Source organism: Macadamia integrifolia, chromosome 11 (assembly GCF_013358625.1).
Source record: "Macadamia integrifolia cultivar HAES 741 chromosome 11, SCU_Mint_v3, whole genome shotgun sequence".
Taxonomy (NCBI): domain Eukaryota; kingdom Viridiplantae; phylum Streptophyta; class Magnoliopsida; order Proteales; family Proteaceae; genus Macadamia; species Macadamia integrifolia.
The window spans coordinates 30,867,408-30,881,786 of record NC_056567.1 but is presented as its reverse complement, the minus strand read 5'-3'; the positions used below and the strand labels follow the sequence as shown (position 1 = coordinate 30,881,786).

Here is a 14,379-nt window from a genome sequence, read left to right as displayed (position 1 = left end):
GGGTCATCATTGTCATGAGTTCCTAAAACAAACGGGCACCATTTTGACCTTAAACGAGCACTATTTTGGCTATAAAATGACATTTAATACCTGTAAATAAATAATTCCAAATTGAAAATGTGATTTTCTCATACCAAATTGACATCCCATATCTAATATTAAATGGACAATATCTTAATTAAATATCTGTAACATTACACACCTGAAACCAATATATTTTATCACAACCTATACTATAAAGAAACATCCAAAACATATCCATGAATACCTATTCAAATTTCTGTTCATAATATATTCCATACAACCATGTGTAGTGTGAAATAGAAATAGTTCTTAAAAAAAGAAAATTCGTCAAAAACATCCAAAACCATAAGGAAACACCAAATTGTCTTAAACTCAGAAAAAGTAACTTAATACAACATTATTTTCTTGTTCTAAATTAAAACATCCAAATTGCTTGTGCTTCATTTCTTTCCCCTCTCCCTTACTATCCTCTTTGCTTTATTGGTTTTCTGTTTGGTCAGTACCTTGTCATGTAAACATCCAATTGTGCTAGCCATAGATGCGTGTGATCTAGTCATTCGTTGAGATGTGCTGATCTCATCTTGACTCTCTCATTTTTGTTTCTTCTACACGACATAAAATAAGTATGAGATATTTATTAAATAAGTTTCAACTAAACAAATAAAGTGAGTTGCATTTATCTTCATATTCTTCTTTTTATTAGTACATCCATCCTGCTGAGCTTCCTCCAACCCTTGGGCATGTCTTCCTATTGTGTTCTTCCTTCTTACAGATGTCACACCTAATTAATGATGATCTCTTCCTGAAATCTAAAGAAAGTGTTTTTCCTGGTTCTCTTTTCCTGAGTTTGTGAGGTCTACCTGGTAACCTCTTAAGATTTTGTGGTAGTTCTCTCTCATTAGGAGCATCGTCCTTCAACCCTGTCAGATCTAGAAGTTGATGGATCATCTCTTTGTATGAATCAAAGTATTTTTCAATAGTGAAAAATGAATTACAATAGTTGACCAACTCTTCCCTTATGTATGATATAGAAGCTACAGCATGGAGACAAGGTATACCAGTGATTTCTCAAACTCTACAATCACATCTATAATGGTTTAGATTAACACAAATCTGTTTTCAAATTTATCCAAAACCTCAAATTGATCTTCACCTGCCGGTTGACACTTGCAATGCTTTACTTCTTGCTAAACCTTGTTCAACTTCACCATAACCCTTGGTGTTACTTTACACTCCCACATCGATGCCTTCTTATACCTCTTATGTAGTCTAGCCATTATTTTCACCCTTAGGTGATCAACCAATGTGAGAATGAGTTTACTCCTTAAGTCTCCAACCCAGTGATTAAATGATTCAATTATATTGTTCGTGATATGGTCATTCCTTACTCCTACATCAAAGGCATGCCTTGACTACATCCTCGGTGGGTTTTCATTCAAATACAAGTATGCCTCCTCCTTGATCTCCTTGATGTTATTCATTTCCTTTTGAAACTGAGGTTCAGTTGAAGTTGTGAGGTAGCCCAAAAATGTAGTCTCAATAACATACCATGGTGCTTTTCCTTCAGGTTTTGATATAAATGCCAACTGCAGATTCTTTGGTGAGCATAAGGGAAGATTATGGAAATCACATCTGACAGTCCCTACATAACACATATGAAAAATGTTAGGACATGAAAATAAGTAATTGAAAATACATATAAAAAAGAAAAAAATGAAAAACGAAAAAGAAGAGTATGGCTTCTGTCTGTCTGACATGAATGTGAGTGACATATCATCACTGTCATCGAGTAGAGCATCTCGTAAATTATCCAGAAACCACATCCAACTGTCTTTACACTTAACTTCAACTACACCATATGCAATAGGAAAAATACCGTTGTTCCCATCACCTTCTTGCAAGCATCAAAACAAACAAACAATCTTTTAAAAATCGGATTATCTGACATACGATTCCTGGTCTCAAACTGGAGCTTAAAAATACTTCCAACATCCTTCTGAAGTACCAACCTATCATAAGCAGGTAATTTTGCATATGACGTGGAATGACTTCCTTCATTAATCTCTAGGGCAATCCCGCATGCCTTGTACAACTTAGTGTAGTGGAACTAAAGACTATATGTTTTCTACATGTGATCAGTCATGGTCTCTATTTTCATTTCTGGTTGAAACTTGATCTGTTGAAGAAGTTTCATTGCTATCCATTTAGATGTAGCAGACTTGTTCTCGGTTGCCTTAATACATGTATGAACTGGGTTATATGTCTTTATTATGTAGGTGACACCATCTGATATTGGTGAAGCATGTAATCTCCATGAACAATTTGGTGCTCTGCATATCGGAGGGGAATCGCACGATCAAGTTGCAAGTTTTTTTTTTTTTTTTTTCGTCTTCTATCTTGTTGTTCGAATGAGTATGAGTGAGTGAAGAGTGACAGTGGATTTAGAAGAAGAAAGGAAAGGGAGGGCAATATTATCCTCTCACAATAGGTGGGGGTGTTTTGAGTATATTATAAGAAAACTAACAGATTTTCATTCACTTAACACGGTCAGCTAACGGCAGGGACCAATTTGAAATTATTTGAATTTTTAGGAGGTGACTTTGACATTTTGAAAAGTCCAAGAGATGTCATTGAATAAGGATTAAAGTTCAGGGGGTGACAATATAATTTTCTCTCTTTTTTTTTTTTTTTTTTCGATAGAAGGGTAGGGCGATCATTTCACTGCCTCCATGTGAGACAGTGACAGGTGCAGATGGATTTTTTTGCTTTTCTCAAATTAGTAATATTATATAATAAACTACTTTATAATGCTTACAGCACCACGCGAGAAACACTGTAGTCAAGCACAAGCTATCCTATCCATCCCCATTCCCCATTCACAATGAATGAAAGAAACCCATCCCTATCATAATGTGCCAGACAGACATACGGACTCACTTTCAAGGGATTAGAAGCTAAAGAGTAGCCACTCTTTCACACATTCCGTGGTTGGATCAATTCTAAAAATGAGATCTTAGATCGAATTGAACCGACGATCAAATTCTATTGGTTTGGTTATTTTGATTTTTAGAAACTGTTTGAACCAAATCAGAAACAATTCTAACAAATGATTTTTATTCATATATTGAATTTTTTAAATATGAAAAATTGAGACCAGATTCAAATTTGACAGATAACTGATCCCAAATAGAAAAGACCAGACCAATAATTATCGGTTTTAGTGTGGCTTTTGTAGACCGAACACCTTAATAATCTGATTATGGTCTGTTCCACCCCCTAGCCTAGCCTCTTCTTGAAAATAATAGTGTGCATACATTATCAATGCTCCTAGGACTAGCCTGACCGGCTGCTAGGTAGGTTGATCTGGAATGTGGTGGACCCATGACCCTCTTTTGCAAACAAATGGAAACACCTTGGGCTTTTTGTTATACACGCCATCTAACGCACATCCAAGGACTGAGAACAACTTGGGCTTAATCTGGTTCCTGTTTCTTCATTTTCTTCTGAAAAGATTCTTCAATAAATCAATCAATTTCTATAAAGCAAATTCAATTAATAGGGTAGCGCAATTGATGAGCAACGAACTTAATATGAGTTGTATATTCGGTCGTCCTGAGTTCGACTTCTACTAGGCACATCTTGGACCACTCACACAGGGGTGTTTAATACTTTTCACTATTTTCAGTGAAAGTTGAATGATTTTCATTCAATCTTGGTATGATCCGATCCATACGGTTGGCCTGTATATCTATTGTTAGTAAAAAATAAAAAATAAATAAAACAAATCCTATTTACCAAAATAATAATAATAAAAGAAACAGATCCCTATGAGTTAGGCCATTTCTCTCGAATGCTGCAGACCAAATCCAAATATCTAGCCTGGTCCCCAAGGCAGGTTGATGCCACCAAGAACATATTTGATAGTCCCTTTATTCCCCTTGGCTCTCCCCAGGTCTCCCTGCCACTATTGGTCCAATCTCACAGACCCTGAGACCCAAACCTAAAAATTAAAAGAAAATTGGGCCACTGCTGCTCTTATCACCAATAGTACCAAGTGAGACCCAAACATTCAAACACAATGTACTATTATGAGGTAGGCAGAGAGGGTATAAATGTATCATAAATATAAGTTAATGGAGGAAAGGAGGCCGAAGAGCTTTAATAATGGCGCACTACCAGACCTGACTAGCACCGTAGGCCCTTCACTCACTCCCGCGTTTCTCACCTGTCATCCAACTCTCTCTCTCTTTCTCTCTCTCTCACTTTAAATGCTCTTCCTTGACTACCTCTCCCTCTCCCCCACTTAAATACCAACCCTACGAAACCAGAGAGCACAAACCCAGAAAAAATGAATACTTTCTTAAGCGGATTTATGCTTGCGCTTCTGTTTGCTACCACCTCCCTCTCCGCTGCTGGTCGCCCAGAAACCGGTGGAGCTTTTAGTGCCCAAATAAAGAACACCAACAGTAAAGGCAAGGGAAATACCAACAGCAACAAGGTCGGTAATGGTGGTGGAGGAGGAGGAGACAACGGAGGAGTGGGCAGTTTCTTCGGTCCCGGCGGTGTAGGAGGATTTGGAATTCCAGGATTCAGTAACGGTTGGGACAACGGTGGCGTCGGCGGAGGCTACGGTGCTGGCTATGGGGGTCCCGGTGGTGGTTACTCTAAGGGTGGTGTTATACGCCCCACCGTGGTGTGCAAGGAACGTGGACCTTGTTATAAGAAGAAGCTCACGTGCCCAGCTAAGTGCTTCACCTCCTACAGTCACTCTGGCAAGAATGGTGGAAGTGGCGGTGGCGGTGGCGGTTGTACCATCGACTGCAAGAAGAAGTGTACTGCTTACTGTTAAAACAGAGGATGCATGAAAGGATAACTTTACCGCGTATCTATCCCTTTTGCTTCCTCCTAGAGGGTTATAGATGTGTTAAGTTGTATTAGATTCTATATTATCTATGAATCTATGTGGGTTTTGGAGTGGGGAGATGGGGTTTTTGGAGGGTTTAGGAGTTGGTTTTTATGTTTTTTTTTTATCTTTTCTATATATGGATGTGGACGGTTAGTTCGATAATAAAGAAGACCATTTAGTAGTTAATTGGCTAATAAGAAATTCATAAATCTATAATATATCAAACAGGGTCTAGTCTCGGAAGTCAAATGAAGATACAGTGGGTGAGGGCCCACCGATCTGGATGGTGTAGAAGATGGGTTGTAGAATAATAATCTATTCCTTGACTTGTGTTAACAAATATAATCATAATTGGTTTTCGGTAAGGCCCATAATCATAAGTTTTTTTGGATAGTTATGTGTGTAACAAGGGAAGTGGGATGATGTCCAAAAATCATAAGATAAATATGAATTATCCATTTATATGATTTTTTAATCTAAATCATCCCACTATGTGCATTAAATCAACCCTAAGAAATCTAAGCGAAGAAGCGAGAAACTATTTTACCGTTGTCCTCAAGATCCCTAAATTACTAAAAACTATATTATGAACCATTGTAGAATAGAACAATGAACTCTTGTTGAAATTTATGATGAAATTGCATAAGGCATTAAGTTTTCCTTCACCCGTGATCTCCTCTCCATGGGTGATATGACCTTACGTTCAACTCATTGACTCTCAATATCACTTTTACTATATCGAATAAAAAATATTTTTTCTATATTAATCAAAAGGCTGAGATTTTCATGGTGAATAGATTCTTTCTTCAACATAAGTCGGTGAACAGAAATTTGATCCTTTCATAAAGTTTTCCACCTTGTGAGAATTTTAGAATTTTATAGGAATTGCATACCATATGGGTCCCTCCCAAGCAAAACCCAACCCTTCAATTACTCCTCACAAGGTGTAAAAGTTATTGGGTGATGAACAGTGTGCTACATTCAGATGGTGTATTTACTATTAAAATAGGCAAACAATCAGTGCTCCATGTGTTTCAACAAATGAATAAATAAATAATCAAACTTTAATGATCCATGTGGGATTATGGGATTGTAGCAGCACTTGGTCTATAAAAGTGAAATGGTAAATTTGGTTTTCACAATGCATGGTTCTGTATTCATCTGTTAAATGCTTGGAAAATAAAACAAAGTAGCGGATATTTTATAAGATCATTGAGAATAATTCAACCTTGATATGATCCGGTCTATACGATTGTGGGGTTAATATAAACCTGCGGGACTAGTCAAGACGAAGGTCTAAATACCCATTGTTAGCCCCCAAAAAAAAAAAAAAAAATCCTTGAAAATAGAAGTCCAACCCACTGGAGAGTTTTACATTGGTTTTCTTTTTTCCTTCTTTTGATTAAATAAATAGGTTTTGCAGTTTTGCTAATCAATTGTGAGCATGAGTAACCGAAAAAAAAAAAACAGAGACGGGCCATTGGGAACCTTGTAGATTTGCAGATCGGATCATAGTTTAAGATACTAGAACATATAAAAGGATGGTCATAGATCAGCTTTTTTTCGCTAAACTCTTCACTTCTTCATATGTAACAACATCTATTATGTAACTCTTTCTCATCGAATTTTGATTTCTATATTCCTGATTTATGTGGTCGAAGGACCACTACACCAGGTGGCAAATTGTCTCATTTGCAACCTTCATTCCTACCTGCTCGCTTCCACACACGCCTTGCATTCTGAACGGTTGCCCTTCCTTCAGTCGAATCCTACTCCCACTTAGATAGAACATGAGCCTTGCCAAAACTATAACAGGTACAAGGGCGCCAATTTTCTGGCTTATACAGACCTTGACTGTTGCAAATCTAGTCTTATATGCTCTATAGATATAGATCAGTCTCGGATCGATCTCAATCGATATCGATTTGATTCCTATCAGGATTGGCCTGTATCGAACAAAAATACCTGATTTTCATTTAAAAACCATTTTTAAACCTTTTTACTCTTTGTTCATAGGTATCGTCCAAGAATCGAGATCAATGTCAGTCAATACCTATCTGATCCAGAGCGATCCGATCCGATTCTATTCAATTCTTCACTCCATGATCGGATTGTAAGGCTTATGGATCTTACAATTAATGAAGTCCATGAAGACCTTTTGGAAAGATAATTAGTTTAGTTTATGGATTCAATTAGTTTATATATATTTTTAGATTGGTAATATATCCAATGATTTAACTAGTCAAAACTTGAGGATCATGCATCCAATTAAAAGAAATATATTTTTGGTAGAACATCCAACTAAAAGAAAAGGTAAAAAGAAGAAGAAACAGAAAATCACCAACAGGGCAAATCCTTGAAAGAGAAGACCTTTTGGTTGAGGTCCACAAATTAAAAGCAATACATACATATGGAATTAGGAGCCTTGTATGGTAATAATTTATGGACAGGTTACACTCACTAGAGATACTTGTTGGAGTTTCCTCATGTGGGTTCCAGCTTCACGTGGAGTCAAGCGTCCCATGTTTGCTAACACTTTTCTTTAGTGGGTTTCAAAAATTGAAGATACATTCACTACAAGAAAACACATTTATCGTGATGATAAAAAATTATTATTATCTTCAAATAAAAAATTACTATCGTCGTTAAATATAATATATAATGATAATAAAAGGGACATTGTTGCCTAATGCATTTATGGTGATGATAAAATAATATCAGACGTAAAATATGTTTTTCAGCAATGAAATAAAATATAACATAACCTAATTATTTTATAACGACGGTTCAAATTAATCATTACGAAAAAATTGTTTGAGGCACGAAGTTAAGAAAAAAGAGAGAGAGAGAGAGAGTTAATGTTCTTCTTCTATCATTTTTGTTGTTAAACTCAAGTTTTGGGTATAAATTTGAGAAGAGTAACATTTCAATCCTCAAATTCTCTCGGAGTTGCATGTGATTTTTCCTTTCACAATAAAATGTTTTTTTAAGTTAAATTTGGTGTTATATTTGACTTATATTTGTTTATTTTATTTTGTCTTGCTTCCAATGTTGCATATACATATTTGTGAATGACATACAATTTCTCTACTGTATCTTTGAGTAAGTTCCTCCCCTTTCCCAACACTTCGCTATGCTCTTAACAAAAACATGCAAAATATCCTTTCTACTACTAGTTAACATTAACATTAGCCAATGAGATACATAAAGGCCAATCTCAACTCTTTTTTTTTTTTTTTTTTTTAATATACTCTTAGAGGGAAAGAAGAGGGAAGGGACAAAACAAAGCAAGTAAAGCTCTACATAACTGGGAACACCACAAAGAGAAAACCTCCTATCAAATACGCTCACCCTTGTGCTAAATCTACATCATGATTGATGTTGGGTTTGATATTTTTTATCTAAATCGGTTGATGGGTGGGGTTCAATGGTTCAATTTGGGTTGTTTATTAGGCCTTCTAATGAAAAAGGTTAGAAATCTTCAAGAACTTGAATCTTTTGAAGAAAGTGGAAGAGTATAGAATCTTCCTAGTAGTCGAGGCTTAAAAAAGGCCGATATTTCCAAAAGTGGAAGAAGTAGTCTTCAAAGAGAGTGTTGTCTTCCAATGGAGTCTTCAAGAAACTGGAGTCTTTCACAGTGTAGAAGAAGATGAATCCATAAAAGGAGAGCCATCTTCCAAAGGCTACAAAAAGATAGAAACCAGGAGCGACGAGACACCAAGGTCGAGAGAAAAAGTGAGTGATTGACCAAGTGAACAAAGGAAGAGAGAGGAATATACTAGGGACTTGGATTTGGGTATCAAATTTCAAGGATTGTTCAAGGATTGTACTGTATTTTTTTTTTTTTTAATGAAAAAAGGATTATATTGTATTATTTTCTTGTTTTTAGTAGAAGTTTGTTCTCATTCCATGGATGTAAGCAGTATTGCCAAATCACGTAAATTTCTTCTCTTCTTTATGTACTAGTTTTAACTTTCTTGTGTTCTTTGATCTTGCATATACATTTTTGTGTGACGAACACCATTTCATAAAGTGCTCACATTAAAAATATAACATTGTTTTCAAATCCCAACAATTGATTGGGTCGCAAGAATTGTAATCTTCTCTCTTCTGAGTTGGATTGGGTTGGCTGGTGCAGGACAAAAGTGATAGTTCCACCCCAGCTATGAACGGTGATTGAATGTTGCCGTATATGATGTTCTAAAAACGAGGAACAGATATCGGGGAAAAAAATCGTCTGCAATTTCGATCTCGTACAATTCCGTGCAATACCACCTTCAGGCGGTGACACGTGTATTGACACTAATACAATGATCCAGATCTGATTTAAATGCTTCTTCACTGATTTAATGGTTTATTAGTTGTACCAGATCTGGACCATTGTCTTGGTATCAATACACGTGTCACCGCCTGAAGGTGGTATTGCATGGAATTGTACGAGATCGGAATTGCAGCCGATTTCAACCCAGATACCGGGGGCCTCCGTTTAATTCTGCAACTTCAGAAGATGAACATGAATAGGGGGTGTTGCAGAGAGTAATTGCACTACGAAGAAAAAAAAAAAAAAAAAGAGCTTCCACTAAACATAGGCCTTACACCTTCTGTTGGACCCGCGTTTGGTAGAAACCAATCAATAGGTGAACCTATCTGTTGCAGGGTAGGTATGCACATGAATAAACAAGGGAACAGAATTTCCAAACTGGCCAAAACATAAATCCTCCCAGGCCTATTGATTGCCCGGAAAGTGAAAGGTGGCAACTCATGACCTTACAAAATTCACTAACCTTGGCCAATGGCCCCTTGCTCCAGCGGTTTTCGGCATTACCTCGCTGGAGGCAGGTCATGGGCTCCTGTCTGTCTTCTTTACATGTCAAGTTTCAATCTAATCTGAGTTTGCCTATTAGCAAAACAAGATATATTTCCTAGTAGCTGATTTCTCTCTGTGATGAAATTACCATTTGGAGCTTTTTTATCGAACATATCATGTTCATGATAGATAAGCTATGAAAGTAACTGAATGAGGATGGTTAATCTTCTCCAACCCAGTTTCGTCTTCTGCTAATGTGTAGTTTTTCAAATAGATATTCAATTTCAGAAGGAAGAAAAATCAAATGGAATAGTATTTCTTACCTCACTAGCATGCTCTGAAACTCCCCATGAGGCAGTGAAGGCATCAAATTGGTTCGATCCCAGCCATCAAAGTACTTTTCTACTTTTAAATGCTCAAAATTTTCCAGACCATGGTTGATCAGGTCAACTGTTCATGTCTGTTTTCAACCCCAGTATATTCTTTGCATGGACTTAGGTATCAGTATCATGTCGACTGTATCTGATATGACAATACCACCATCTGGAAAACCTAAAAAATAAATGCAAATAGGGAACAAGAGAATCATGGAACAAATTGTAATTGTTTCATTCAATCAAATAGCAAATGGAGAGAGATAGACGTTCAACATTATACAGAATGGTGGTGCAGATTCAAACCACCCAATGGCAATGTTACACAGTAAAGAAGTGACCCTCAAAATTGAGCCATTCCATTCCAGAACATTTCACTTTTTTCCTTTTCTTATTTCTCCCCCTATTCTATTGATGCTATTATTTTCAATTTACAGTTATCCCTATTAGAGTTTTAAGTCTGGGTCTTTCGTTTCTTCTCAAAAGCAAAGAAGAACATACAACACTTACGGATGAAAGGGCCATGCATGCCCTTGATACCCAAGGTGGCAACCTGAACCTCAGTAAATGGAATAAAACTCCTGCTGCAACTGGGATGACAACCACATTGTATGCCATGGCAAACACATAATTCAATCGAATACAAGCAAAGGTTTTTTTTTTTTTCAAGAGATCAATGTCTGTAATGGCATCTTCCAAACTATTTCTCATCGATACATAATTGACAGCTTCTATGCTATCTGTCCCTGCTCCAATCACTATCCCAACATCTGCACCCACAAGAGCTGGTGAATCATTGATTCCATCACCCACCATTGCAACTGTGCTTCCATCTTTCTGACATGAATGTATAGCATCAAGTTCTCCAGACGGCATCACCTCTGCTCTCACATCTTGAATTCCAACCTGCAGCCATGAGTATTTATGTTGACCTAACCTCAATAAAACAAGGTGATAATCAGGTGAGCAAGAAGATGATAAGATGCTCATGAACTGTGGCTTCTATATTCTGCTGAATCCCACATAAGAACCTGTACCACAAGGAGGGACACATGAGAAATGTTAGAGAGAGAGAGAGAGAATCCCATGGAAATTGGCATACAATAATCTTATGGCATACAATAATCTTACTTCTAATATGAGAAAATTCGTCTTTTATATCTCTATTTCAGAAATGTGGGCTTGTAGTCTACCTAAAAATCAAAAAACAAATAGAACAACAACAGTTACGGTTCCTGGACATTGAGTGCAATAGAAAAAAGTATACGGTTAGTGAATATTGACTAGGGATGCGGATAGAACACATGTTAGAGACGAAAATATACAAACCAACCTAATAATCCCAGTCACCCCAATCCCTCTCTATCTTAGAATAGGCTGATCGATTATGCCAAGAATATGAAAATGCATGATTTGTTAGTGTTAGAAAGAAAACCGATCAACGATTATAGGGACATTAGGACAGGGATTCCTCGGCGGACCATCTAACAGGAAAGGGTACTGGTTTAATAGTAATCTTGTTTGTTTTCTTCCCCCAGTACCATCATCCTAAAACAGAAACACAAAAAAATAAATGCATTTTAAACCATTTAAAATATTAATTATGTCAATGTAGGAATCTAGAAGGAAAGGAACCAAGTTTCTTCCTTTTTTTTTTTTTTTGTTGTTTGGGGGGGACCAAATATTCACGAAAGTATAATGTACTGGTTTTCCCTTGTATAGAAGAGCAAAAAGAGTTCCAAACAAAGGTTGCCCGGAATCAAGAGAATGAAGTGTCAAGTAAAATTTCAAAGCCTATAATGACCCATTCTAGAAGATCACTTGAATTGTCAGACCTGTTGAAACTTTAGAAGACACAAACCTACATAAGGCTACCAAAGATGGTGACTGCTCAACTGAGTATAAAACGATATGGATCATGATAATGAGAATCAATTAATATATAAGCAAAAAAAAAAAAAAAAAAACATTTTATGGTGTGTTTAAACAAAGGAATGATTCTAGTTTTTATGTCCTTTTCAAAATAAGAGAAGGAGAGGAAGGATGTACCTGCCAAACAGAATGAAGGAGATGAAAGAGGTTGAAGGCAAAGCATCCTTGATGTCATAGATAGGTCTTGCGTATATTCCAAAACGCGAATGTTTCAAATTTTTGTATAATCATGTTTCAGTGAAGGAATGATCTTTCCCTAAATCATTGCCCTCGGTTCCCTTCTAATCCCACAGAACGAAAGCACTGAAGCAGTAGAGGCATTCATCCATTTTCAGCAAAGAGAAGACACGAACAAACAAACAGTAACCATGGCCCAGACCATATCAGATCAGATGTGGGGTGTCCAGCTGTCTGCTTTGTATATAGCTAAGAATTTGGCACACAAACGAAATCCTCAATTCCTACTTCAAGGTTATCACCATACCTGGTTAGTGCTGAGATCTTTGTGTGAGCCCAAAAGCATTTGAAGCAAGAAAGTCAATCACCACTAGCCCGATATCAGTAGCTGCACCACAATGGGGCTGAAAATCAGGAAGAGGAACACATAAAATTACTAGGCTACAGCATTTTAGACAACATCATAAAAGCATCGGATCTTTTTGTTAATTCTACTCATGATGGCATGATCAGGTGGATAGAGGGGCAAGCCGATATGGTATATCATTGACATACAACTCTTTATCTTCAATGACAGAAGCCCTCAGAATATAAAAAAGCAAGACAATAGTGAAGGCTAACAATGAAAATTAAAGACTTTACACCTGAACTTATCAATAAAACATGGTACTGACTACTGCTTTGCTTGACGATAGTCAAAGCCATTTCTATAATAGGAGCAAATGATGTTGTCCTTTTCATAATGAAACAGACTACTATGAACCAGATTGATGTCTTCTTCAAAACAAAAACAATGCAATAAAGAAAGTTTAACATGCCAATCATAGATGGGAACTATTTCTTTGTATTGAGCCGATGCTTCCTCAAATCCATCACAATATCTCTCATCAGGATAGGAACTAAAGGCATCGTGATCGTGTGTTGATGCTGCTAAAATGTAGAACTAAACTCCTATCCTATGCCAGCCATCTGGTTCTCATTAGATCGGTCCTCCAATCATTATATCTCTACTAGTCTGGAGTCTTCTCCCTTCCCTCTTCCCCTCCAAATCCATCAACACCCTCCTCTCTTCCTTCCTCTGGAAAGGTGTGGCCTCCTCCCACATCCTCAGGCCTATCTGTTGGGACAAAGTCTATCTTCCCAAATCAGAGGGCGGCCTTGGCCTCCGTTAAATCTCTGATGTCATCTCTGCTTCTATCCTCAAGCTCATTTAGAAGATCATCACCACATCTGAGTTTCTTGGGTCTATTCCTACCTGCTTAAGCTGGACTCCCTTTGGACGGCCTCCCCCTCTCTTGATTCTTCCTGGATTTGGCGTGGTATTCTTAATTCTAGACCTTTGGCTCTCTCTGTTATTTCCTACCCCGTAGGCAATGGAGCCTCAACCTCCCTTTGGCTTGGCCCTTGGCATCCCTCTGGCATCTTCTATCATTTTCTCTCTCCCAGAACTATCCATGCTTCTGGAATCCCTAGATTTGCCACTGCCGACTCCATCCTTTCCTCTGGCTCTTGGACCCCTCTCTCTTCAATCTCCGATCCTCCCTTCCTCCCATCCCTCTGGGTCATCGCGGGAGAGATGACAAGATCTGTTGGCTCCCCTCCCCTTGGGGATTTTTACTACTTCCTCTGCTTGGAACCATTCTCGTACCATTTGTCCCACTGTCCCTTGACGCAATATCATCTGATTCAAAGGCCACATCCCCCGCCATAGCTTTACTGCCTGGCGTGCAATTTCTAATTGTCTCCCCACTCAGACCTTCCTTATCTCTAGACACATTCTAGCCTCCCCCTCCTGTTGCCTCTGCTAGAATGGCATTGAAGACTCCGACCACCTTTTTTTATCTTGCCCCTTTTCCTCTTCCATTTGGAAAAAAGGTTTTTAAATCTTGCTGGCTCTTCAGCAGATGCCCTCTCCCATTGACCCAAGAATGGACCTAAGTCGACATGACGTTTGGCGGATCCTCCATTTGTGACACTGTCAGAAAGCTCGCCTTTGCACCACAATCAACCACCTCTGGATGGAGCAAAATCTCCGTAGATGGACTTCCAACTCTCGCTCTTATGATAAGATTTAGAAAGCCATCTTCTTTAAAGTTAGCTTCAAGCTCGGTTGCCTTTGCCACCGTTCTGTTAGAGATACCCCAAGGAACAGGCTTACT

General features: G+C 37.8%; 1 protein-coding gene and 1 long non-coding RNA gene across 3 annotated transcripts in view; one reads left to right on the top strand and one right to left on the bottom strand.

The window, feature by feature from the left end:
• Positions 1-4,261: 4,261 nt before the first annotated feature.
• On the top strand, positions 4,262-5,111 carry LOC122093375 (glycine-rich cell wall structural protein-like). Its single transcript, XM_042663708.1, has one exon. It carries the CDS (start codon positions 4,373-4,375, stop codon positions 4,871-4,873), a length of 501 nt encoding a protein of 166 aa, XP_042519642.1. The 5' UTR covers positions 4,262-4,372; the 3' UTR covers positions 4,874-5,111.
• A 5,216-nt stretch (positions 5,112-10,327) lies between these two features.
• Positions 10,328-14,379, bottom strand: part of LOC122094182 — an 8,122-nt gene continuing 4,070 nt past the window's right edge. Inside the window, exons 4-7 of one of the 2 annotated variants that reach the window (XR_006144683.1) lie at positions 12,528-12,624; positions 12,161-12,346; positions 11,243-11,304; positions 10,328-11,142 (exon numbers count right to left, since the gene is read on the bottom strand). This is a non-coding gene — a long non-coding RNA (uncharacterized LOC122094182). The remainder of the gene's footprint in view (positions 11,143-11,242; positions 11,305-12,160; positions 12,347-12,527; positions 12,625-14,379) is intronic. The other variant, XR_006144682.1, reaches the window with a different exon arrangement.